Below are 27,389 nucleotides of genomic sequence, written 5' to 3'. Positions count from 1 at the left end.
TTTAAGAACAGACTGCATTTGTTTCTTGTCAACAACTATGGAACAATAAAAGTTGGAGAAACCTGGTGGACTATGCAGAAATATGGCGGTTCTTCTCTTCATCTGTTACCAACTACAGAACACTGCTTGCTTAAAAGTCCTTCAAAGAAGGGATGAGTGAAACCTTGTGGGACTTTACTTCACACGCATTGAGTTGTTGACACTAAATGTTAGCAAGATTATTGCAAACTCTGCAGCAAAATCCTCCAAGACACCTGTGAAATTAGGCATTTTTTCTAAAAGATCCTTCAAAAAGATCACAGATTTCCAATTGTTGATGCCATCTTTGCTCCAAAGATCACAGATTTCACCGTCTTTGTTCCTTTTTACCCTTATAGACTGAGTCAGAATGAATATCTGGCTTCTTCTTTTGCTTGCACCCATCCTAAGATCGCAAGTGACTCCAAAATTACCAGCAGTATTGTCCGGGGAGATGGCCAACAGCTCTGATTTTTCCACAAACACCACAAGAAGTTCTGAGGAATCTCCCACAGAGCTTCCCGAGTTTGGTGAGGTCCCATCAGAGGCGCCCACAGAGGTGGAGGATGACTGGTCACCAGCAGAGACCTTTTTGTACACCGGAGACCCCTCCACTTTGAATAAGGCTCGTTGTTCGCGGGCGTACAGCACCAAGGCGCAGTCCGGATCTCTGCCGAGTAACTTCAACGCCCCACTCCAACCAGCTCAGGATGCGCTGGCTAACACCGCCAACTTTCTCAACATGGTGTTCCAGGCCAGCGACCTTCGTGAGAGTACAGTGGATGAGGATATGGAGTGGTACCACGCCCTAGTCCGTTCCCTTTTGGAGGCAGACTTGCTTATTCAGCGGGCTTTGCTCACCTTTGACGCTGACCCCTCTGCCCCGGTACCACAGCTGGTTCTTCGTGCGACTCGCAACCCAACTGGCAAACAGCAGGCCATCCTCCTTCAGGACATATCCAAGACCTGGGAGAGTCTCCACCCTCCATCTCCTGCCCCCGATGACAGCTGGTTTAGAAAACTGAAGTTCCCAGAGTCCGGCCAACCAACAGCTTCCCTGTCTAAGCGGGTTCTCCTCAATGACCTCACCACATTAGATACGCCAAAGTGGGGACAGGGTGACAGCTACGTGACCAACCGAACCGGGGTTCAGTATGCCAGCGCCCCGTTTCTGGACTGTAAGGACGGGTATTTTGAGCCTGGATGGATTCTCACCCTGTCTACCTCCTTCTATGGACTGAAGCCAGACCTGACACCAGAGTTCAGGTCAGTATCTCCTCACTCTCAACATTATGGGTGCTAACCTCAATAGTGAACACATCCCTTGTAAGAGGCCTGGTTTTTGTGATTTAAAAATGAGAATATGATAAACTGCTTCAAAAAGTTTTGATAAGATATATCTGATCCATTGCTTGTTAATACAAATAGCAACTCATCCAATCATAAGGTAGCAACTCTATGGATAGAGGCCAGAGTTGGGTAGTAACTAGTTACATTTATTCAATTACATTTACTTGAGTAACTTTTTGGGAAAAAAAATTGTTATTGGGGTTTTTTTTTTTGGCTTTTCCTTTTTCTTTTTATTTGGTTAATTTTCTTTTGAGTTTTTTTTCTTTTTCTTTGGTTAAATTTGTTGGTTTTTTTCTTCCTTGATTGAAAACTTACCTTTTTTCACCCGGAACTTCCCCGGCCCCGGCTCCCCCCTTGCATTTTTTGTTAAGTTTTTTTAGTTTTTTTTTCACCGGAAGTTGTTTTGGTTTTTTTTTTTCTTGTTTTTTTTTTTTTTTGTCATTTATATGAATTGTTGTCACTTTGGTTCTTAAAATACCAAAATTTCCACTTAACTTTATATTTCTGGTCTGTCTGATTATGTAGTTTTTAAATATTAAATGATTGATAATTTGATCAGTTTCTCGGTACTTTTGCCAAATACTTTTTGTGCTACTCTTACTTTAGTGCAATTTTTGGGTACTCTGTCCACCTCTGAGTAAGACACTTTTGGTGAAGACAGTTTAAAGAAGAAAGGGGATGTAAGTGACTTTGGTCTTAAATTGAGAAAATATGAAGTGATCAGCAGTTGTGTGAATTTGTTGGTGTAAAAGGCAATAGGAGAACAGACTGGCTTAAGATGACCTGTCAAATAGCCACTTGTTACAACTGAGGTATGCAAAATATCTTCTCAGATTGTACATATTAAACCTTGTAGAAGAACAACAGAAGAAGGCCACACCTGGCTGCAATGCTATCAGACAAAAACAGGAAACTATAAGAGTGAATCCACACAGATTAACCAAGATTGAATGGTGACATTGTGGAAAAATGCTTCCTTATTCAACGAGTTTCCATTTCAGCTCCATCATTCAAATGGTAGGGTCAGAGTTTGGTGTAAACAATATGAAATCATGGATCCGTCCTGTTTGTGTCAACAGTCCAGACTTTCTGTGGTGACGTAATGGTGCAGGGGTTTATTTTCTTGCCACTCTTGCAGTCACTCAATACCAATGTAAATACCACACCCTACCCAAGTATTGTTGCTGATCACTGGGATGTGGTGAAGATTCCCATCATGGATGTGCAGCTGATAAATCTGTAGCAACTCTAGAGGTGTTTCCATTACAAATGTGCGCAAATCTTTGTTTATATTCTATATGTCGAAAAAACATACTTTCACAAATGTGGTGTTTCCATTAAATAAGAAATTAAATTAAAATCACACATGAATAAGCTTGTTCACACAATAAACCATTAAAAACAGTGTCAATAACAGATGCAAACAGTTAAATATATTCATAATTGAGCCATGTCGTTAGTGCTCATCATCTCAGAGGAAACTTCGGCGTCTTATTCAGGCAGTTTGGGGAAATTGTAGTCTATGATTTTACTGAAGAGCAATGGATTCAACATATTGGAATGACACACAACTTTTTATAAACTGTGCAAATCTGCGAGAGCTCTGGTGGAGTCAGCTCCACACTGTCCAAAAAAAACCCAACCAAAAACAAACAATCATCCTCCAACCGCTTCCTGTTGTCTTGTTCTTCTTTGTTTTCGCCAGAGGTAAGATCCAGCTGTTGATCACATGACTTGAAAAAAGTATTTTGATATGGCTGAAAAACCACCTCATCCTAGGTTAAACATTTTGTTTAATCAATTTTTTAATAATTATTTTTTAATTGCTGTATGTCCATTAAGCAAATTTATTATATGGTTAACAGTAACACAGCTTGTGTTATGCTATATGGACCAAAATCTCAGAGGAACATTTCTGACACCTACATGAATCTATGCCACAAAAAATTAAGGCCATTCTGAAGGCAATCGGAGTCCGTAAGTTATAAATTGTACCCAACAATGAAGCTGAAAAGAATCAAGTACTAAAAGCAGCTTAATGAAAATGTGTTAGTTTCAGGTTTCATGTAACCAGGCTATTGCTGCCAGATTTTACATTCCGCCCTTTACGGAAATAGCAAGCAAACTGTTTTTGCTTGCTTTTCTGACAGTAAAACCGGATAGTTTGTCTTAAAAAAATACATTTTAGGACAAGCAACAAACTAATAAATAAGAATAAATATATTTCTCATTAGTTTCTTTTATTTCTTGGGGAATGAGATGTTGCTTTCTGGAGGAACAATTAATTGGCATGGTTGAATCAAAAAAGCAGTTAAGAATTGATGACTGAAGCTGCATTGTTATCTTTAATCATATTGTTGGCCATGTTTTGTGTTTCAGAGGTGTTGTACGTGTGGATGTGAACATTCAGGACATTGACTTGGATCAGTGTGCAACAGGTGACAGCTGGTTTGCTCATACTCACCAGTGCAATCGCACCAGCATGGAGGTAAACAAAGGAGAAATTATCTCAATAAGACAGACAATTATTTTGTACTTTCTTTCTTTAGTTGATTAAGAATTAGGCCATCCAGTTGACCTGATGTTGGGTGGCTTGTTTAATATTTATGTTAAGAAGTTATGATAAAATTCAATGTTATTGCAGCGTAGTATTTTGAATAGCAATCATCATTGTAATATCAGTGTGCACAGTACTGAAATGATGAAGGTCAACTTGAAACTTTCAGTATTTTGCAGGTTAGAATTTTTCAAGTGCCATACATTGACACTTTGTCCAGTAAGGTTTATCTCTCACCATGGTGGCCTATTATGGCTAAATTTCCAACAAAAAAACTCAGAAATGTTTAAATTATAAGCAGAAATTTTCCAGAAAAAAACATTTCTGGGCTTAAAAAGTCAAAAAATTTGCCCGAAAAAAATCCACCAAAATCTTCGAGTTTTGAAAATTTTCTTAGTCTCAAAAGTAATTTAAACTAAGAAGTTTTTTCCTAGAAAAATTCTTGGATTAATCTAAAAACCTGAGAGTTTTTTCAAGCAAATTTTCAACTTTCAAACTCAGAAATTCAGACATGTTTTTCTCAAAACTCACTGAATTTTTTTGGGCAAAAATTTACTCCTTTTTTTCTATCTACAATGGCCCTACTACGCCGTCCTACCCTCACTAACCTTCGCACTCAAAGCTTTCTGGTATGTAACAGCATCAGGATTCAGGGCCTGACAAAAATCTTGGCAGGCCGTTGCTATGACAACAATAAACAAGCTACAAGAACTAGCTCTCTCCTCCTTCCTAACTTATCAATAATATAAATACAGTACAACTATTACTCAACCACAATTTTTGAGTACACTACCCATCTCTGTGTAACACTAAGATAAATATCAGTGATATTTACTGTAGTACTTACTGCCGAACTAGCAAAATTAGCTTAGCTAATGTAGCTTTTAACTGCAAGCTCAGTCGGACACGTAGCCTATGGGTTTCTACATGTAGCTACTTACTCTGCCAGTCACCAGAACTTTTTTATTCACACGAAGAGTTCGTACGTCTTTTACAGATCCGCTGAAACATTAATTATATACGTCCATAGGTTTCAGGCTGCAAAGCTCCTCCATGTACGCACTTTTCGTGTTCGCAGTCAACTACATCGTTGTATGAGATGGAAGGCAGCTTGCCCACGTCGTCTGACATATTTTCCCTCTGCGTCTCATACGGTCGATACCGACAGCAGCGATTTTTTAAATGTATCTTTCTCTCATTGGTCCACATATTTCTCTTTTTTGTTGATGTCAAAGCCATGGGTCTGCTATGCATTGCCTACTAAAATGGTGCGGATCCCTTCCGGTTCAGACTTGTGAGAACTATATACTGATTTTTGTGCTGTGACTTGAATTTATTAAATTTTTACTATACTTAATGTTTTTTCCATTGATGGATATTGACTCTCATTGTGATTCACTGGATTCCCAAAGCCTTAGAAATAGTATAATTTCCACTTTATTTCCATTTATTCTTGAACTGCCTTAGCCTGGAGCAGTAAATAAATACAGTGTTAGGAAAGAGTTTATCTCAAAGACTCTTAGGGCCTTAACAATCACTTGAAAAGATATACTGGGGTGACAAGAAAATAAACAGTTTCCTCTGTAAACAGAAAAACTCCCAACCCTGATTCTATCGTTTACTTTTATGATTAATTTCCTTTCAATTATGAATGCTTAAATACTGTTTTTTTAAAGTCATAGCTTAAGTTTTATCGTCTATCTTCTGCTCATACTTTATTAACAAATGCACTCATCTGTTGGCTGTTGGCCCAACCAGCCCTGTATCAGCTTCCTTCTCTCTGATAGGTTGACATCTATTTAAAAGTGGATGGGGTTGGTGGCGGGCAGCAGGATGATCTGATGGATTATAGCCATAATCTAGCACACTGACATACTTCCTCTTTCATAGAGGTCTAAGCCCAAGGGAAGAGTATTCGAAAAATCCTCTGACACCTCATGGCACCAGTTTCCCATCCTGATTCAGTCTTTGAGACTTCTACGTTACTGACTGGACAGGATATGGACTGTCCTGTTCTTCATCTCACTGCTTTTTTCAATGCCAAAATGCTGCTTATAATTTGAGAACATCACCTGGTTTTGAAGGTTTAGCCTTGATATTTATAGAGGAATTACATCAAATATGAAGAAACATCCCATAGCATCCCATTCTTTTATGGATATACAGAAAGGAAACCCAGAAAAACCTTTTTTTATTCCTAAAGCAGCATGATCTTGATACTTGACACAATCCATTGATGTTTGAATTATCTAGCCCCTAACCCTAAGCCACTTGATACATTCTTGTTGGTTGTACAGGAGGCTCCACTTCTGCTTTTCAAAGCTTTAGGGTTGTGTAATTGCACATCTGTTTGCAATTTCACGTGCCAGTGTAAACGTTGAGTTGGGGGGCGTGCAGCAGCTTATCTGGATTTAAAGTGACAGAGACCCTAAAACAGCTCAAAGTAGGCAGAACTGAGCAGACTAAAATCTCATTATCTAAGAATGATTTTGTACAAAAAAATCTAACAAACATGTTTTGTGTAACCCATAGACTTATCCTAACCTCTTCAAGGAAGCATCATAGGTCACATTTAAATTGTATGATTTGGGTCAAATGTTTGCATACCCTTCAACAAGCTTCTCAAAATAGTTGTGGCCCATTTCTTCTCACTGCTGCTGAAACTGAGTTAGATTTGAAGGCCTTTTTGCTCACACACACTTTATTATTTTGTTGAGACTTTTGAGGGTTTTAAGTCACTTTCTAATATGTTGGTGATACAATTTTTTTCCCATTTATAAGGTCCATTTGTGCCCAATTTTATACTTTCTGGCAGGTATTGAGACATTGAATGTTGCCTCACATTTCAGCTGTAGTTTCATCAGACCACAGGACAATCAAGGCATTGGTCCCTGTCTACATTAATATATCTAATCTGGTTTTTTATGTTTCCATTAGAGTATTTGTTTCTTCTTTGCTGAGTGGCCTTTCAGCCCATGTTGGTACAGGACTGGTTTTACTGGTTGGCCCAGTAGGATGACTTCACAAAAGACAGACTCAGGCTTTCTATTTATTCTAATCTAAGGAGAAAGAAAATCAAGATGGTGGTTAACATCAGGCCAGCATCGTCTGCTCCTATACATAAAATAAAATAAACATAAACAAAGTACAGAGCAATGATTCCCAATGAACAGCTGACATGACAGTTAACAGTTGCAGAACTAAACACAGCTGAAATGGATAATGGTTAAAAACATATACAAAATATGGCAAAATTACACATGAAACCCTGTATATAACTAGATTTGTCTAAAATATGTGTTAAAATATAGCACTAAGAAAACACAGTTACAGATGGCAACAGAAAAAGGGGGAGGAGCCAGTCGTTACTGGTTTCTATGGTAACCTCCACCCAAGAGCAACGTGACTTAAGTCAGGAGAAAATGACTTGTTGACGAAACAAAACTAATTTGAAGAATTACTAAACTAATACAGGCAAACTTCACATCTGCAATCATGTTTTAAAAACACTAAAAGCTTATGTCACTCTGACTATTGTGACATTTAGATAATAGAAACAGTTTTGATGATATCAACTGACCCATAACAGGAGAGGTTTGGTCTGCTTTAATGTAAGACAGAGAGGATGCAATACTTATACTGTATATTTACACAGTGTATGTAATATATCCGGGTTTAACTGTATATACAACATAATCAAGCCAAAGGCTTTTGAGGTCAGAGCTAATGCTACGACTACAAACACTGTAGTAAACAATAAAATGGCTTTTTAGCAGACATGAAGTTGTAAAGCTTTGGTTATTTCTACTTAAACATGCCAGAGGGATAGATTTGAATGTAGATGTGGGCATGGAGAGAATCAAGATGACTGCTGCGTATAATCCATGCTACATTAATGGTCAACTAGTGCCATTAGGTCTTTGAGCATTCAATAAAGAGGCTGTGAGTTTGAATATCCCTGCAGTCAGTGTGTGTTTGTGTGTGTTTGTCTAGGCTGGAGAACAGGATTTCTCTAAAAAAAAAGATAATACTCTCAGTTGAGGCATTATGTGTCCATTTAGCTTTTAGCTTAGATTAACACACACAGCATCTAAGCAAGTGTGTGTGTGAGTGTGTATTAGTGTCTGTGTCCTGACTGGCTAAATTGATGCTAGCATAAGAGAGAAGTAAAATGAGACTGAGTATCGTGACCCTGAGTTTAACCTTCATTCAGTCAGCTCCTGTTAGCTTCACTGTGCAGAATAATTGTGCTGCTGTCTCACATCCTCTTTATTTTTAACCAGAGGTACTCCAATGTCTTTGCTTTTGTGTAGATAATGTATCAAACTCAAGGTCCAAGGGCCAAATTCTGCCCGCTTTAGCTTTTTAAGTGGTCCTCAAGAGTCTAGAGAACCTTTGAGATAGCAGTTATGTGTTTTATTTTAGCAATGAAATCAAAGGAGGTTTTATCTGTATTCTGCCTATTTAAATCAATGTGAAAAGATGTTCAGTATTATTTAAATTTAAGAAGTATTTATTGAATACAGAGATAGTTATTTGTTCATGTTTAAGGACATTTCAGGACATTTATTATCTTTTCTTGGCCCAAAATGAAATTAGCTGGTCACTCTTGGTTTAGATCAGGGGTGTCCAAAGTTGGTCCTGGAGGGCCGGCATCCTGCATGTTTTAGTTCTCTCCCTGGTTTAACGCACCTGGATCAAATGATGGCTCATTAGAAGGCCTAAGATGAACATTGACATGCTGAAAAGGTTGTTACTACAACCAGAGAGAACTAAAACGTGTAGGATGCCGGCTCTCCAGGACCGACTTTGGACACCCCTGGTTTAGATTATATTTTTGATTAATTATCAATAATCTTGTGGCAGACCACCAGGGGGCTCCACTCACAACTTGGCTACAGGATGTTTTGATTTAAAAAGTACATGGCTTTGTATTTTGAACAGTGGCACAGTGGTGCAAGTTGGTCTCACTGTTGCTTTGCAGGAGAAGGTTCTGGGTTCGATTCCCGGCCCAGGGTCTTTCTACATGGAGTTTGCATGTTCTCCCTGTGCATGTGTGGTTTCTGGTGCTACTGTTGTTTTCAGTTGGAGTTCAGTAAACAAGATGATCAATTCAAGCTCCTGTGTCATTAATCTAACTCCCCCATAATCTGACTTCATAGCTGTTGTATGTCCAGAAACTCTGCCTTCCAAAATCCATCAAATTATGTCAAGTTAATATTTTGAAGAGAAATGCAAACTAAACTATATATTTAAAGCTGCAGTATGTAACTTTTACAAAAATATGTTTTTTCCATGTCATCTTGTGACAGTTAATATGAGACAAATCATTTGTAAAATTACATAATTACAAATAGCGTCATATTTTCTTATTGAATAGGATGCAAAAACAGGTTAAAAATAGGCAAGAAGAAAAATATATCAACGCAGGGTCTTTGTATCTGGAACAATAAATAGATCTGCAACACAGTCAGGTCCACTGGATCAGATGGACTCTAGCTCCCAAACAAAATATGACAATCTTTCCTTTATTTTCTTGAGATGACCACAAACTCACACAGAATAACAAAATCAGACAACCTGTAAGTAAATGACCTTAAAGAGTGAAAGCAGTGTCTCTCTTTCAGTGTGTGCCGGTTCCAGGCCGGGGCTTTCGATTCGGTCAGTACTGCTGCCGTTGCAAGGAGGGATACTACAACCCAGAAATCTCTCCTGAGGATTCAGGTAAGTCAACCAGGAAACCATCAACCAATTTCAAGATGAATATCAGAGAAGCTACAGCCTTTAGCGCTACACACACTCATGTCATTCTGTTATTTTTGTGTCGAAAAAATTATGGATATTAAAAATGGACAAAGATTTTTGTTCATGATTAGTCGGGGTTCACCCTGGACTGGTCAGCAATAATCAGGGTCACTAAGGAAAGTTTCTGGGAACTTCAAGTTAGTTACATGACATTCTGTTTTCCCTGACACACACATCACATTTTTACAGCCATTAGCCTCTAGACACATTGCAGCGTGACGTCACACACTGAAGATCCTGCCCCCAGCTTTCCTGCTGGAAGGCAAAAAACAGTTCACCAACGATGACTATCATTGGTTTTAGCTGTCAAGTTGTCAAAATATCACTCTAAAACTTAATTATATGCCTGATATGTAAAAGAAAAATGGATGGAGTGCTTTGCTATTAATTGTCAAGACTACAAAAACTTGTAAAAAAGTTTTCATTCAAAAATAGCAAGAGGGAGGTCACTTATGGTAGCTTGAATATGACAGTCTTAGCATGTAGATATGCTGTGGGATTTGGTGAGTTCTGGGCAAGTTTAAATTAAGAGGTGTTTAAATTTGCTACCACTGCTGTGTACATAGTCGTAAAATAAATATCAACCCTGAAAACATAATACTGTAACGGACTGGATGTTCTGTTCTTTCTGTGGGAAATGTTTGCTGCTTCTTGGTGTTGGATCCTGATTCACCAGTTGGATCCTGATTCACCAGTGGAGCTGTTGTCAGTCAGTTGCTATGGGAACGACTCTGCAGTAGCCTCCTTGTTACCACTGTCACCATGTTGTGACAGTTTTCTGTCGGTAGCAGTGCATTTACTCAGACAGCAACAGTAGCTCAATGGAGGAGGTCGATATTTTCACAGATTATCTGTCACAACATGGTGACATTTTTAACCGATATTTAAAGATTTTTAAAATAAAAGCTACATACTGCAGCTTTAAACAGAAGACAAGAAAAACTATATATCATTTGAAAAATGTGAAGAAAGAAAATATAAATTAGGTTTTAAGCAACATGATGGAAATTATGTGTATGTGCATCTATCTCTTTCACATTTTTAATAATTTTCAGGACAGGTAGAAAAAAAGCTTTACAGACATGATTTCTTTCACCGGTGCATGTGAGAGCTGCAGGTTGCACATGGCTTCGCGTAGGTGGTGCAGATGCATACGTTTGTTTTGCAGATGGAGACCCTATAAATGGCAGCGAAAGCAGCGTTACGTGTTACCCGAACATGCCCATCTGTCTCCCATGCTGGCCCGGCTGTAAGAGCTGTCGGGACAGCACCCCCTGCTGGGTGCAGGAGGACAAGCTCCTCAGGGCCGGGGTGCTGGCCCTGCAGGGAGTCTTCATGTTCCTCGTCTTTGTCAGCATGCTGGTGTCATATCAGCACCGTCAAAACCGGGTAAGTCATGTCTTAGTGAATCAGGGCAAATTGTATGAATTTGTTGCACTGGCAGATTATAATTAGTACTTTTTCATCAACATCAAGGAATTATTGACTTAAAACAAGGTCCTATATGTTGCTGAAAAATTACTTGTAAGTAAATTTTGTCTTATTTCAAGTGTACTAAGATATTTATACCAGAACCTAGACAGAAGTACTTGGTGAGATTTTGCGTTTTTGCAGTGAATAATGCCATCATGTCTTTGTTTAATATGTCAAAGTTAATATTTTCCGCAAATTGTTTATGGATTACTGGACATTTACTCTGTACATCAGAATAGCATGACTAAAACATGCAGGATAACATTAACAAATTACAGTAAAATAAAACATTTTGAAATGTATGAGAATATGCAGCAGCTAGTGAAGTAGATTGTAAGATTAAAACTAAAATACTCTGCCAAAATACAAAATCTCACCAATTATTTTTGTCTAGTTTCCTGAGTAAATTTTTTTGACTACAAAATTAAGACAAAATTAACCTTTAAGCAACTTTTCAGTAAGATATAGGAGCTTGTTTTAAGTTGATAATTCATTAATATTGAGGAAAAGCTACTAGATTAATTAACTTATAACACGGGAAAATGTCTTGTTATACAAGTTTAACTAGTACTTTTTAAAATTAATAATAATTAATTATTTAGCTGAAAACTTACTTGCAAGTTTTGTCTCATTTCAGGTGTAAAATATTTGCACTAGGAATCAAACAAAAATACTCGGTAGGATTTTGTGTTTTAGCACTCTGGGCTTCATCTTTTCATTTTGTTTTCTGCCTCTTCCTCCGCTTCTTTGCCCTCAGAGGATCCGCGCCTCCAGCCTCCTGCTGCTGGAAACCATCCTGTTCGGCTCTCTGCTCCTTTACTTCCCGGTAAGTACGATGTAAAGTTCCTCATGCAAAACACACCGTGTGCGTTTCTGAGCTCCAGTCATAGATGATTTCTCTGAGTTTGTGTTCATTTTGTAACATCTGCCATGCTCTTTTCGTTTATCTGCCTCTGCTGATGAGGGATTGTTCCTGCAGACTGAGACAGTGTGTGCAGAGCGGCACATTAACGGGAAGTGATTTAACGTGTCAACATGTTAATGGGCTGGCCGCTCTGCCCTTCTGAACTACTTACAGTCATTTCTAAAAATAACAAGTGATCAGCATTTAACAGCTAAGCAGCATTTGAGGTACAAACAGAGAAGCCACCATACAGAAATACTAAGCATAAATTATTACACAAACTACTATAGCATTTTCGCTACGTTTTACTTGAGCAGAAATATGTTGAAGAAGTATTGCTACTTTTACTTGAGAATTTTTTTTTTTGGCTACGCTACTCACCTGAGATAACTAACTAAATAAATAAATAAAAATAATTTACATTTATGGAAACATTTGACTTACTTTGCTAACATATTGGCCTCTGTAAGTAAGTTAAAGTGCAAACAGCCACTTCTACCCAGTTCCCTGAGGTAGCCGTACTTTGCTAACCTTTGATCAACACCTTTATGCTACATTACTTGTATCAGAGTTGAGTTTGTCTCCCCCTGCAGGTCTTCATTCTGTACTTCAAGCCCAGCACGTTCAGATGTATTCTTCTGCGCTGGGTCCGAATGCTTGGCTTCTCCGTTGTTTATGGCACGATCACACTGAAAATGTACAGGTAAGGAATTAATATAACACCAGACAAACGTTATATCAACATTTAGCCAGCAGCCGGCTAATCTTCTGCTATAAACCACAGGCACTGGCTGCGTTTTCACTGATAGCGCAAATCCTTGCCGCTATTCTGCTAATGTCGAAGAATCACAATCTCGGGTTTTCCATTAAGTAAGAAATTAAATTAAAATCACACATAAATAAGCTTATTCACTCAATAAGTCATTAAAAATAACTGTGGCGACAGATGTAAACATTTACATGAGACATATAATTCAGTCATGGCGCTAGTCCTCATCATCTCAGCCATCAGAGGAGATGTCGGCGTTTTATTCAGGCGTTGGAGCAACAAACCTCTTATCCTTGGGTGTGGCTATTATGCGTTTTGGAGAAACTTTAGTCGGTCATTTTACAGAAGAGCTTTGGATTCAACATGTTTGAATGACAGAATTTTTTATGAACTGTGTGATGCTGTGAGAGCTCTGGAGAAGCTAGCTGCACATGGTCCTAAAAAACAGAAACAAACCGTCATCCTCCATCCACTTCCTGTCGTCTTCTTCGCGGTTTTTGCCAGTAGTAACATCCGGCTGTTGATCGCTTGACTCGGATGTGACTTTATCTAAACTTAAAAAATAGAATGCCTTCCTTCAGGTACTTTCTCTACATCTTCAGGGGGATTTAAGTTGTTTTGCAGCTAGGAAACCTCTGATTTTTCTCACCTACTTTAACATTTAGCATCCAGCTAGCATTACCTGCCTCTTGGTAACAAGTAGAGGAAGCTGTGCAGTGCAACACTGACTGCCTCTCTCCCTGACCAGGGTGCTGAAGGTGTTCCTCTCACGGACGGCCCAGAGAATGCCCTACATTTCCAGCCTCCACCTGCTGAGGATTCTGGGAGTGATGCTGATGACGGTCAGCTGGTTCCTGTGTGCATGGACCGTGGGTGTGCTCCAGAACCGAGACAGGAACATCCCCGTTTTTGTTACTGCTACAACGTCAGATGGCCAGGGATTCACCCTGTGCTACCTGGACCGCTGGGACTACATGATGGCTGTGGGTGAGTGTGGGCAGAAGACATGATTATTGATAAATACTTTCAGACTATTTGCTTATTTATTTCAACTGCAATGAATACGAACTAAGCAGCCTACCAAAAATGTTATCTTTTGCGAGATACACCTTGTTGTTATCCGGTTGGAACACTTTTTGCTTTCACAAGACGTTGTTCCACCGCATCCCATTGAGATCAAGTAACGGTGGAGAGCAGAAAACAGTTTGCTGCAGATCTAGAAAATAGCAATCAGGCCTGAAAACCTGGCTGCAGTGATGGAGTCAGCAAACAATATTTATAATTTGTTAATCAAACACTCATTCGGTCCATTTTTTACTTCAGCTGAGCTCCTGTTCCTGTGCTGGGGCAGCTCCCTGTGGACCGCTGTCAGGCCGGTTCCCTCAGCCTTTCATGAGCCTCGCTACATGGGCATCGCCATCCACAACGAGCTCCTGCTCTCCTCCATGTTCCACCTGTTTCGGTAATGCAACCCTTTCAGGCTTTAATGTGTACTCTGAAGTACAAACTGGGCTGAGCGAGCGTTAATAATGTGCTTCCATCTTACATTAGGTTCACCTTTCAGTCTCTGCATCCTGACTGGATGCTGCTGCTGTCCTTCATGCACACTCATGTCACCATCACAGTTACACTTACGCTGCTCCTCGTTCCAAAGGTATTTAACTTTTACATTAAATTTATGGCTTCGTAGTTTCTTAGCAGCAAAAGCTGCAATGTAACTTCAAAGATTTTGCTCCGAGATAATAAACATTAATTTATACTTAAACCAATCAATGATTTATTTATATAGCCTTTTACACATCAACAACATTGGTAAACAAAATACTTAAACATATTTTCTGTTTTTACAGAAAACATGGTAAAAACAAGGTAGATAAAAGAAGGTAAATAAAACCAGAAGTTCCATTACATTTTTAGGTATTAAAAACTTGCCTGAATAAAAAAAGTCTTGAGTTTTTATTTAAAATGGCCAAATTCGGTTATAGATTAAAGATCTAGTGAAAGCTGACTCCAAAATGCTTTGTCAAACCAACATAAGTACTTTGGAACCGTAAATAAATATTGACTGACCAAAAGGAGCTGGTGCAAATAGAGAAGCTCAATAACTAGGATACAAAATGGGGAGCAAGACTGTTAAGAGCTTTAGGGATAATTAATAAAAGTTTAAAACCTTTTCTAAAATCGACGTGAAGCCGATTGTTTCCCCGTCTGGAAGTGAGAGTTAAAAGTGTGACCATAGTTGGTGTAGATGATGAAACCCAGACTGAACTACTTTGGTGAGATGTTACATTTTAAATCCTTTTTGAAAGTGACCCCTACATTTTTTTACAGTCGCTGAATTTAGGAGTCAGAAATTCGAAGTCAGTGGTAGTAAAACCAGTTAAAATAAAACCAGTTCTGTTCTGACTTAGCCACATACAGTTAGGGACTTTTATACAAAACTCACATTTTGTTATTCTATTTGGGTTTCCACTGCTTCTTTAATATAGACAAACCAAATATTCAAGTTATCTCTATTCAGTACCAGTTTTTCTTATATGTTACTCTTCCGTGTACTTGTGCATCTTCTGTAGTTTTTTTACGAGTCTAAGGCCAGAAGAGAGGAGATAGCAGCAGAAGTGTATGAAGATGAACTGGATCTGCGACGTTCTGCCTCTTACCTGAACAACAGCTTTTGTTCTGCTTGGAGCGAGCGCAGTATGGACCCAGATGATTTTCAGGTAAAGTCTCATGTCCCCTCACACCAGGCTTTAAAACTACAGCATGCAGTTAAAATTAGATGTTTACCCCAAAAAGACATTTTTTAAGATCAGACAAAACTTATTTCATTTAGGGTTAGATAAGAGTATCTTCTTCTAATTCAAATAAGATTCATTAGAAGAATCCCTATGCAGGTGTTTCAAGCCAACACCTCAAACTCCTGGTACAGCCAAAGGAAATCAGGCAAGATACCAGGAAGAATTATTTCCAAATGCCTGAAGGTGCAATCTGTTCAAACAGTTGAATGCAAATATAAACAGCATGGGAAAGTACAGCCATATCAAATGAAAGCTGCTCAGACAAGAAGAAGCCAGAAAACAGTTTGCAAATTAATTAATTGTTTTTGGAGACACTTCCTATAGTCTCATTGAGAATAAACGTTCACACAGCAAGTCTTGAGACTCAAATTTGATTCTCCTAAAATCAGTTTTTTTTTTTTACATCGTTTTTCATGCTACTAATTAAATGTTACCACATTCAGACTTTTGTGTGAATGGTTCAAAACCCGGATGCTCAAAAGAAGAACATAGAAGTTGTTGAGCAGTGCGATCCGACAGTGTTGTCAGAAGATCATAACAAGACTGAGGAAGCTAAGAAAAAAAGAAAGAACTGCCAGCTGCAGCCGTTGTTTACGCCCAGATTTACAGTGTCTCACTTCTTCTGGTGCAGAATTTTGATGCATGTCTCACATCATTGACATAAAAGCTGGAAAAATGCATCATGACCATTCTGACTGCAGACGTTGCGAAATCTATCAGATCTGATTGAGTACAACTTATGAAGTGGCACAAACCAAATCTTTTTGGGGAAAAAATTGCATATGGGCAAACAAAATTGGATTTGGGTCAAATTTCCCTGCTGTGCGAACGTAATTTCAGACTGAAGGGTTAGGTAATATGAAATAGGGGGAAATTTGCAAGATGGAAATCAAAATCTGAAACAGCAACATTAGTTAGAGGTTAGTCATACAGTTTAAAAGGACAACATATGTTTGTGTTTTTATACCGTGCATGTAAATATTTGGTTTCAACTGTAATTTACCAAATGTAGAGGAAATATCAAGTGTAATGGGTGTAATGAAGGATTCACCTTTCCTTCATTACACCCCCAATGTTTTCTCCTGACATAAAAATAACATTTAGACTTTCCTCTGACTTGTTTCTTTCATTGTCTTTTCCTCTCTGTCGTTTCAACTTTCTGCTCAATTCCAACACCAATTTCCTGCTTTCTTCACATGAATCAGGATGAGCTTAAGAAGTTGTATGCCCAGTTAGAGGTCCACAAGGTGAAGAAGATGACAGCAAACAACCCTCATCTCTCAAAGAAGCGCAGTTCTCGATGTGCACTGGGAAGATCGCTTATCAAAAAAATAGCTGAGTTCCCAGAAACCGTAAGTCGGCAGTGCAGCCGTGAAGAGAGGGATGGATCCTTCCGCATTAGACGTGGGAGTCACTCTGATTCGTTTAGGATGGCACCAGATTCTGTAAGTATCAGTTACAGAAGTTCAATAAAATCCCATTCATCGTTTATATGCAAGTCCCAAAATGATCATCATTATGTGAGAGAGAGAGGCTCCTCATTCCGTGACTCTACGTTAAGGGCCAATTCTGTGAAGAGATCCTCCCAGCGATCTGAGACAGACTCCCTGGATATTCCACCTGGGGTGTGCAAGTCCGCCAGTGCTCTGAACTTGACAATTGATACCAATCTGCTGCATCCTGATCACACAAGGCTTCATAAATCCTGGAGCCTAAGCTCCTCTACCACCCATTCCATAGAGAACATCCCAAAGATATCTGGTGGAAGTGCAATGCAGTCAAAGCAGAGCATTTCCATTAGCGATCAGACGCGGAGTGCCCTCCAGTCTGAATCATTTGACAAGGCTGAGGTCTGTCCCTGGGAGGTGGAACCAGAACAATCAGGGGACAAGAACACAAAGCATGTTACATACGCAAGCTCAAAGGACAGTGAGGAAAAGGAGTTACCCTCCCCACAAGCACTTGTTTGCCCCTGGGACCATCTGCCGCCTGTTGAGAAGACTCCTTCCGTGGACAAAAACTCCCAAGCTGACAGCGTATCACCTAAAACCCCAGTAACTGTGTCTGCAAGTGCACCAGGTACACCAAGACCCAAGGTGACGAAGGATCAACGAGTCTTATCCTTCCGCACCCCCACTAATAAGTGGCTCTCTGTAAAATCTTTTATGTCATCTGTTGACAGTAGCAAGTTCAGTAAGGAGATACATTTAAACAGGGAGGATTCCCAAAAAAGCCAGGAGAGTGCCTCCACAACACCAGTGTCTGGATCATCCAGTAGGCGTCCAAGTATGGACAAGAAGTCACTGCAGAAATTTAGTATGTCAACAACAGATGGAAAGCCCAGCCTTGTGAAGCAGAATGCTGTCAGGCTGTCTTCTACGGATTCCTCTGATAGAAGCCCACGAAGGATTGTGATTGTAAGATCAACCATCTCCCCTGCTGATGCTGATGATCCTCAAAAAGAGGGCAGCCACGAACATGTGTTTCTATCAAGGCAGAGCAGCAAACGTAGCAGCATAAGTTCCTGGGAGACCATAAGCAGCTCAAGAACCCCTTCAACTCGTCGAAGAGGCAGCAATCGAATCAGACCAACTGTCAATGCATCTTACACAGATGTTTGTCCTGGGGATGGAGCAAGTTCTGCACAACCAGGAGAAGGACCAAAGAAGCAGCAGAGCATCAAAGCAAACATCTGTTCGCAGGAATCCCAGGTGATGGAGCGCTCAAATGTTTGTCCATGGGAATCACAAGACCAAGGGACTTTGAAAGGACAACAGAAGACTCGGGTCGAAGCATGTCCTTGGGAATCACACGATATTCCAGTCACTCCGCACTCTATGACATCCAAAGATCCGCAGACTCAGTCTTTTAAAGTAGACGTTTGTCCCTGGGAGAATGTAGAAACTCCCCAAATTTCAATAAGACAAGACAGCGAATATGCAAATGTTTGTCCCTGGGAGGTTCAGGACAAGGATGAAAGTACATATGAAAACCTAAATCCTGCAAGAAACAAAGGTACGCTGATGGTACCTTTTCATCATGAAGTCATGAAATCTGCCATCTATCCCAGTTCATCCACAGAAGTTACAAAAGTTACCAAAGCCCCCAACACAACATCCCCTGCCCTGAATTCAAGTACAGAACTGTCCAAAGCAGCTGAAAGCTGTCCATGGGATTTCCCTGATCCACCTAATCCCATGGAAGATATTTGCCCATGGGAAACAGGAGACAAAGAACCTTCACACAAAGACTCTGCTTCGCAAATGACTGTGAACAAAGATGTGTGTCCTTGGGAAAGTGGCCATCAAGACAAACCTGATGTATCTGAAAATACTGAAGGGACAGATAGCAACAGGGTGAATGTTTGTCCATGGGAGACAGAGTCTTGTGAAAAAAAGGAAGTGTCCAAAACAGAGTCTCAAAGGCTGCAAAGCCCATCAAAAGTGTTAAGAAAGCAAGACAGTGGTATGGCAGATGTCTGTCCATGGGAGACAGATGATCCAAAAATTCTCAAAAACAAGGACAATGCTTTGGCAGATGTTTGTCCATGGGACACAGAAGACGCTACAGTTACAAAAGGGCAAGATAGCAGAGAAAATGTGTGTCCATGGGAAAACGAAGAATCTATTGTCTTAAAAAAGCAGGACAGCATTAGAGAAAATGTGTGTCCATGGGAAACAGAAGACCCAAAAGTGCTGAAAAAGCAAGACAGCACACGGACAGATGTTTGCCCATGGGAGACAGAAGAAACTAAAAACAAAGACGTTTGTCAATCCAGTAACAAAGAACAAGGAGACAACGTAAATGTTCCCACAACTGTTGCAGAAAATGTTTTGTCTACCAACAGTGACACAGATGTCACGGACAACCGGATTACTCTTGAAGATGAGACTCCAGGAGACATGGACACGGAGCAAACGGACGAGTCTAAAGCCAACTTGGCTTTGGGTCGGCGTGACGCTCTGTGTCCGTGGGACATCATGAGGAGCTCATCAGGCTCATTTACAGACAATACTACAGACATCTTTACATGGGAGCCTGAGAACATCCCAGAGGAGGATGAGGAAGATGATGCAGAGTGTGCCGCTGAGGCTCTCGTTTTCCCACCTGATTTGTGAAATCAAAAGGAAATAAACGCTTTCTGCTATTTGAGTTAGCAGGAGTTAGGGTCAACCCTAATATTGAACTATACACTGCAAAACACAATATTTTACCAAGTATTTTGGGTCTAGTTTCCAGTGCAAATATCTGTAAACTTGAAATAAGACAAACCTAACTTATAAGTATCTTATCAGCAAGATATAGGCGCTTGTTTTAAGTCAATAATTCCTTAAATTTGATGGAAAGTACTAGTGCAACTGGAAGATTATTTCATTTGTAACAAGATTTTTCCCATAAGTGAATTAATTTGGCAGTGGAACTAGAACTTTTTCTATCAATATTAAGGAATTATTGACTTAAAACAAGATCCTTTATCTTGCTGAAAAGTTACTTATAAGTTAGTTTAGTCTTATTTCAAGTGTATTAAAATATTTGCACTAGAAACTAGACAAAAAAAATACTTGGTAGGATTTTGTCTTTACCATGTGATTTGGGTTGTGTTGTGTGTTCTGTCGGCTTCTTTATTTCTTATGCTTTTTTTTGCACACGTTTTTTTTTTTCTTTTTTTGTGTTATTTTATCTTATGTTGCTTCTGCAGGTAATTGCACGCACATTGAATGGCAATACCAGCTCCTGCTTCCACTCTCCATTTTAAATGAAAATGTAATTTGTGTCTTCATGTTTTTATTTTATTATTGGTCTTATGTGTGTTTGTTTAAGTCTGATCTAAAACCTGCAGCTATGACAGATTTAAATGCAGTATGGGAACTCTACTTTTCAATGAATGCTTAATGCTTTGCAATAAAATGTTATTAAAAGATGTCTAGGTGACTTAAATTGAGTTAAAACTCTAGGCCATGGGGTCTGCAACTTTTACGATCCAAAGAGACACGTTTTGCTCTCAATCCTGCTACATGTCTAGACCTGCAAATTGATAAATACAGCTTATAATTTTTCATAAATATTGACCGCAGAAATGTTATTTTTAGAGATCCATGTATAGTATACATCTACAGAAGAATAGATCTAAAAGAATTACTCTTGAATCCTTTTTCTGTATTTGGTATAGATTAAAAATAGCTATAAAACACATCAAAATTAGAAACACAGAAAATTATTTTTTAAAAACTTTTTTCCAGAATAACAGAAACCCTTTATTTACCTCAGAAGTAAAACTTTACCATGTCAAACATTAATGCAAATTTTTGATTAAAATTAAATCTCTACCAAGGATGACCTGTTAATAATTTTTACATTTCATTTAATTAATGTTTGTGGCATAATAATAATAACGTTCCTTCAACATAAGAGAAATGATGCTGAAGTGTATCTCAGAATGCAAGAAAATTATTTATTCAGAGAATTTACCATCAAATCGAGAACTATTTTTTGTTTGTCAAGTTATTTTGTAAGCTCTGTATCATATTTGTATCATGTCTTTTTAAACATATGAATTACTGCAACACAGTTCATGATTTGCCTTGTGAAGAAAAGCAGGTGGAACCATCAGTAATATCAATATTTATTTTCCATTGCAAAAATCAGCATCTTGTACATTTGATGCAGAAATAAACCACTCCATTTCTAGAGCTCTGTGCATTTTTATTTCTTGCATGTACAAATAAAATTATTCTCACAAGCATAACAAAAAAATGATGATCTGGTGATTTCAGAGCACAGCTGGTTGTTTGAACCAAAACTCAGATTTTTCTTCACATCCTTCAAAAATCTAAAAGATTTTTTCTTAACAGAAGGAAGCAGAAAAAGAACAAAGCCTGGTTTCCTCCTCAAGTAAGAGTATCTCCATCCAAAAAATTCAATGTCATGAGTAATTCCTTAATGTCCTCAGCGTAATATAAAGACCGGCGCCCCCTGCTGACCTACTTATTCCACTGTACTGCTTCTGGTTTGGGAACTTCATAGTTGAGGGCATCAAATTCTTCCCCTGGCTTCAGGTCTGGACCAGGGATGGCAACCGTCTGGAAGAGACACCGGAGCAGACAAAAGTTCACCGACAAGTCGCTCAACAAAAAAAAATTTAAAATATATATAGAACATGTACAAATTATTCAATAATAGTAGGTTAATGTCAATGTAGTCTGACATTAACCTCAGTACTGAGCAACTAAACGCTAAAAAGACAGGCTGGGTTACCAACAGAAGGAGATGGTGTCTAAATCAGACCTGTGCAACACATTCGTTAACCTGTACTGAGTGACAGGTCATATCAAAACAAACAGCTAATTACTTTTATTAATAAAAAAAACTGATGATGAGGGCATCAACTTATTGTTGTAGTAGTCGATTAAACCACTTAAGCCTTTCTAGACAATTTTAGAAATACATTAAAAGATGCAACAGATAGCTAATTTCCATGTTTAATAGAATTAAAGATGTTATTGCAATAGTATATTCCTTGAGTGTACCCTTCATTATTTGTAGGCTCTTCAGCTAAAAAAATACTTAATTTAATTAATACAATGTTGATTATGTTTAGGGTAGACTGATTAATAACAGGATAAAAAAAGATGCTTAATAGATTTTTAGAACTTTTTCTCCAATTCTTATTTTTTGTCCTCATCAAATTATCCTTCTAAGTCTAAATAAAAATATTATCAGTGGTCCAAAGTGGACAGTTACCTTAATAATTGGGTCTTTGGGAGGAGCCCATGAGGGCACAATTTTCCCGTGTAGCCTCCATCTACCGTAGGGGTTGACCAGATGCCGTTCAATGACCAGGTACTCCAGGACGTCCTTTGGCTGCTCCTCGCTGCCCAGCATCAGCCGGCCGAAGCGATCGTAGATGGCTAACGTCTGTAAACAAAACTGCCACTTATAAATAGTCCAGTGATCAGAAATCCGGATTATAAACCCCCAAAAAACCGAAACAGCACTTGCTATGGTTGCTAGTTGACTAGTAATTTCCTTTCCTAAAAAAGTTCTCTTGTCAAGAGGGCTGACTGTATTTCCATCACATAAAGGGTGAATGAGGTAAAAACAAAAGAGGAGTTTGTTGAATGTTTATATTTCAAAACAGTATAAAATGCATTTTGCATCACACAAGGGACCGCGTTTCTTTTTTCCCCGCCGCCATCTTGATTCTCGTACCAACAGCTCCGCTTGAGGATGACCAGCGGCGCCCTCTGCTGGATGGCGGCCAAATTACAACACTAAAAGACTGAACGTTATTAGCTAATCAATTGGAACTAATTTTAATCTAATAAATTATCAACAATTAATCATATATTGTTGATTAATTGTTTGCATCCATGTCACCTACAGAATCTTCAATGTATATTATTTGGATTTTATGTAATAAATCAAAGTATTTGTGAAGTGGAAGAAAAATCATACATGGTTGTCGCATATTAAAAACATTAAATCTGTACATTTGTATTTAGCCTCCTACACTCTAACGCCCCAAAATCAAATCAAATGCAACCAACTACTTTGAGAACTCATCTAATTAGTAAATAACATCTACACTTAAACTCATAGTAAATAAAGTGATACCTGCTTAGAGTGCATACGAACTGTAACCTGCCCATACAGGTTTCCTTTAGTGACCATGTCGGGGCAGCGGACATGCACCACTCTGGGCGGTTCCAGTGACTCGACAAACCTCCACCGGATCGTCTTGTAACGGTTGCCTCTCGTCATCTCCTGCAAACACCGTAGCACAGCGCTGACAGTAGTTAGGACAAAGAAACAGGGACGGGTGGACACTTTAGGAAGAGGAAAAACTTACAGGATAACATCTTTCTGTAACCAGAGAATGAAGCTTCTCTTTATTGAAGCTGCAAAACAAAAACATCTAGTTAGTTTGGAGCCAAAGCAACATGTCCACATGCAGGCTAGTGATTGATGTGTAAATGATTGTATTTGTCAGGTGGGCAGATCCTCCAGGATTTCATGATTGTTTTTGTGATTTTTTTGTGATGAAAATACTGATTTTGTGGTTCTACTTTAGACATATTTGCAAGGAATCTTGCAATATTTATTCCTTATTAAAAAACAAGCAGACAGACGGGACACACACACACACACACACACACATTTTTATCACTTAAAGAACTTAAATAGCTCAATTTTTATTGATCACGGACTATAACTTGACAAGGCTGAAGCAGCAGTGTAGTAGAAGTAAGAAATACTGCCACCTGCAGGTAAGAGTTGGTCAATTCAACCAGAGAATTTGCTCAGAATTATACATTAGCACGAAAAAATTTGAGGATTCTGTCGATTGTGTGTGATTTTCTGAGATCACAGAACTGCAAAAAACCCAGACTGGCTGGGAAATCAAAAATGTGACAATACCGCAATGTCACAACCACTTTTATTTGAGTTCCTTCTTTTCTTCTGAAATTATTTATCAAATGGTGATCAGAATACTGTTGAAATTCAGACTGCACAGTAGTACAGACAGTGTATTCTTAAACACTGCACTGAAAAAAAACAAAATCTCAAAATATTACCAATAATTTTTGGTTTAGTTTCTAGTGCAAATATCTTAGTATGCTTTAAATATGACGAAACTAAATTTCCAAGTTACATTCTTAACAGTCTTCTTATAAGTTAAATAATCTGCCAGTGGTACTAGAACTTTTTTAAATAAACACTAGAGTAACTATCATCTTAAAATAAGTTCCTAAAGCTTACTTGCATTTTAGTTTAGTCTTATTTCAAGGTTACTAAGATATTTGCACAAGAAACTAAACAAAAACCTTTGGTAAGATTTTATGTTTTTACAGTGTAGGAAATATTTCCAGATGTGAAAAACAAAACAAACATGGAGCTGAAAATAAAATACCCTTTTATAGTAACACTGTTTTATAGCCAACAAGCTACTAGCAGTGTGTCTGCTGAGCAGCAGATTACTGCAGACAGCCTGACTAACTAACCAGTTAAAATCAGCTTGTTCTACTTTAATTACTTTGTGTACCACATTAAAAATAACTAAAACATTGTCACAGATATTTATTTGCTATGCTATTGTGTGTCAAAAGAATGAAAACAGCAATAACGTGCGGTCCTGCATGTTTTGCAGCTCCTACTGGATAATATGTGCCATATAATAACCAATGGAAATGTACAGGAAAACACTAACTGAGCACGAACAAGATCATTGACCCAGAATGGTCCTTATAAATTACTCATGAGTTTATCGTTGTTTATTATGACAGTTAATGTTTCATCAGCAGATCTGAGAACAGTGTGAGGATATCTGGAGCTTCAAACACAATCCTCAGTAATAAACATATTTTGTTGGCTGCCTGTATCAGCCGTCTGCGCAGGGGGAGGGGAACGAGGCAAGAGTTCATCTTCTTACTGTGTCAGGGAGTTGTGAGCCTCTACGAAGATCTCTTGAGCTTGCTCTGCAAACGTCTTTGTGCTGAACTGTGAATCGTACTCTTTGATTTTACGAATCCTGAAAGAAGATTTTAAAAATCCTTATTTTAAAGCTGCAGCATACATTTTATAAAACATATTTGTTTTACTTATTTGTTGAAACACTATGCAGTGACTATATGGTATGAGAAACTATCTGTGGAAAAAAAATAAGTCAAACTCCTCTGCCTTTTACCAGTGCCAACTAGAAATAACCACTGAGTGCCAGGGGGAGGATCTTAGTGCTGTCAATCAGAATCTCATGTGGCGCTGCTCATCCACCCTCCTCCTTCCCACTTGCTCTCTGCTATGCTATAGGTAGCACAACCTCTCATGAATGCTAAGACTAGATAGAGGAGGTCAATCTTTTCACAGATTATTAACAACAGAACATGAAGAGAAAACCAGACTTACGCGAGTTGTGATGCGGCGCTCTGTCGTATCTGTTCTGTTCGCTGTTTCAGGCCTTCCTTAGACAGTGTGGAAAGACGCGCGTCTCCTTCTGGAGGGATGTACGGGTCAAACACTCCCGCTGATGAAAATAGGACAAAACTGATCTTTTAATGTGCATCTTAAATCCAGATGAAATTTTCAACAAGAATGTTTTTTCAACCAGAAAAGAGTTTAAGTCCCTCATGCAACTAACTTTACCAGAGCAAGCGATGTTAATGGATCTCTCCAAGTACTGCTGTCGGAAGACGATGCCAGCTGCTCGAGCCTTAGCCTCTAGGTTTTCTTCCTTCTTCCCCTTTAAGCTCACCGCTGGAGGAATAAAGTACCGCTTCTTGGTCCTAACCGGTAAGAAAAGTGGACCAGGATGCCGTACATCTAGAGCCAACTCAGCATTCTGAGAGTGGAAATTTAAAGGAGTGATTAATCACCAGAGAAGTGTTTGATAAATGATTCATAATGCTAGGCTAAATGACAATAAACATGGCCTTAATGGAAATTAAGCAGTTAAATAACTAGTTTATGATATTTAACATTATATATAAAAAGAGACGGTCCAAGAATAAGTTGATTAAGCTGCTGTGTTAGGTCCCCGAACCATCAGATAGCCTCCAATACATGCTATACTTTTAACCCAGACCATATATCTAAATTTTGCATCTCTGTTTATTGAGAATGAAAATAGTATTAAATTTGATTTGACAGTTTCAGCATGGTGTTTGTCGTTTAATTTTAAAATTTAAGACTTAAAGGAATTAAGTTTACATTGTAAAAGTGCAGAGAATTATTGTGATGTTTCCATTGTTGCAATCTGATGCCACGACCTTAAATCTTAAGAGCTCAGTTTGTTCACAATAACATCCCAGCAAACAATACCACTTACTTGTGATTGCTTTTAAGCTCTATTTTCTCCCTCTTCTAGATTAAACCAAATGTGTATTGAAATGCTGTTAGTAGTCATGAAGTTCTTAACAGGAAAAGGGGCCTCTGATCAAATTCCGCTCGAGGCCCCATAAAACTATGGGCTGGCCCTGCCTGCAAGCTATGTTTTAATATTAAACTATCGTAATATTTTCTGGCTTTATTTATTAAACAGGAAAATTGATATATATGTATTACAAATTTTCTGCTGAAACGTGAGCTTCGTAGATTGATGCCAAGACGTTCATGCGACATGTCTTACGCCGCTAAGGCCTCTAAACATTATACAATGTTCAAAACAAGCAGGAAAAAAATAACGCTTTTTAGCATGCTGACTTTATGACAATCTCATGAAAAATCACAGTACCTTTAAGCTTCTGTGTGCAACGATACGAAGAGACCCAAATGTCCTCGTTATGGATGTCGCCATCTTTCCCCAATTACCGGAAAGTGAAAAGCAGCTTCCGGGAAAACCCTTTCAGGTTAAAAGCGCCACATTGACCGTTTATGTCAAGGCTTTGGTGGATTTTTCTGATAAAAAGTGTAATTCTCATAATTGTTATTTCAACTTCTACCTAATTTAATTACTTGCGCACATTATAGTAACAGTTTCTCATTCATTCTAAGAAACTACAAATGTTTTTGTACATGCATCAAATGTCTACACATTTATCTGCTACTGCTTTGGTAAAAAACCAAAACCAAAAAATAAAAAAATAGAAACTATCTGTTAGTTCATTATCTGAAAATCAATCCAAAAGTCATCTTGGGATTTTTTTTTTAATGCACTTAGATAGATTTCTAAAGTATAGACTATTTGATTGTTTTCATAGAGAACTGTTGTTGTACAGCTAT

At 38.5% G+C, this 27,389-nt stretch overlaps 2 protein-coding genes across 3 annotated transcripts; one reads left to right on the top strand and one right to left on the bottom strand.

Moving 5' to 3' along the window:
• The first annotated feature begins 355 nt into the window (after positions 1–355).
• Positions 356–20,015, top strand: gpr179 (G protein-coupled receptor 179). 2 transcript variants are annotated; one of them, XM_016662069.1, is made up of 12 exons: positions 356–1,284; positions 3,748–3,856; positions 9,553–9,649; positions 10,899–11,119; positions 11,961–12,029; positions 12,701–12,810; positions 13,625–13,863; positions 14,200–14,338; positions 14,428–14,530; positions 15,450–15,596; positions 16,880–19,265; positions 19,326–20,015. In XM_016662069.1, exons 1-12 carry the CDS (start codon positions 389–391, stop codon positions 19,790–19,792), a joined length of 4,983 nt encoding a protein of 1,660 aa, XP_016517555.1. In that variant the 5' UTR covers positions 356–388; the 3' UTR covers positions 19,793–20,015. The 2 variants fall into 2 exon arrangements, with proteins under 2 accessions (XP_016517555.1, XP_007574712.1); XM_007574650.2 differs by having other exon boundaries at positions 16,880–20,015.
• An 887-nt stretch (positions 20,016–20,902) lies between these two features.
• Positions 20,903–27,245, bottom strand: mrpl45 (mitochondrial ribosomal protein L45). The gene is made up of 8 exons (XM_007574649.2): positions 26,902–27,245; positions 25,815–26,010; positions 25,578–25,695; positions 25,105–25,203; positions 23,524–23,572; positions 23,289–23,438; positions 22,416–22,589; positions 20,903–21,754 (listed from the first exon to the last, which is right to left on the bottom strand). Exons 1-8 carry the CDS (start codon positions 26,962–26,964, stop codon positions 21,656–21,658), a joined length of 948 nt encoding a protein of 315 aa, XP_007574711.1. The 5' UTR covers positions 26,965–27,245; the 3' UTR covers positions 20,903–21,655.
• Positions 27,246–27,389: the final 144 nt, after the last annotated feature.

This window comes from Poecilia formosa, unplaced genomic scaffold (assembly GCF_000485575.1).
Source record: "Poecilia formosa unplaced genomic scaffold, Poecilia_formosa-5.1.2 Scaffold358, whole genome shotgun sequence".
Lineage (NCBI taxonomy): Eukaryota > Metazoa > Chordata > Actinopteri > Cyprinodontiformes > Poeciliidae > Poecilia > Poecilia formosa.
The sequence above is the reverse complement of the archived record's forward strand: the minus strand, read 5'-3'. Positions and strand labels throughout refer to the sequence as shown.

Excerpts from the sequence above, each read along its gene's own strand:
- gpr179 (XM_007574650.2), top strand. The coding sequence starts at position 389 with ATGAATATCTGGCTTCTTCTTTTGCTTGCACCCATCCTAAGATCGCAA. Across the intron at positions 1,285-3,747 it reads GACCTGACACCAGAGTTCAG|AGGTGTTGTACGTGTGGATG; the intron begins GTCAGTATCTCC and ends TTTGTGTTTCAG. Across the intron at positions 12,030-12,700 it reads CTCTGCTCCTTTACTTCCCG|GTCTTCATTCTGTACTTCAA; the intron begins GTAAGTACGATG and ends CTCCCCCTGCAG.
- mrpl45 (XM_007574649.2), bottom strand. The coding sequence starts at position 26,964 with ATGGCGACATCCATAACGAGGACATTTGGGTCTCTTCGTATCGTTGCA. Across the intron at positions 23,573-25,104 it reads GCTCACAACTCCCTGACACA|CTTCAATAAAGAGAAGCTTC; the intron begins GTAAGAAGATGA and ends TTTGTTTTGCAG. Across the intron at positions 22,590-23,288 it reads TTCGTATGCACTCTAAGCAG|ACGTTAGCCATCTACGATCG; the intron begins GTATCACTTTAT and ends TTTTGTTTACAG.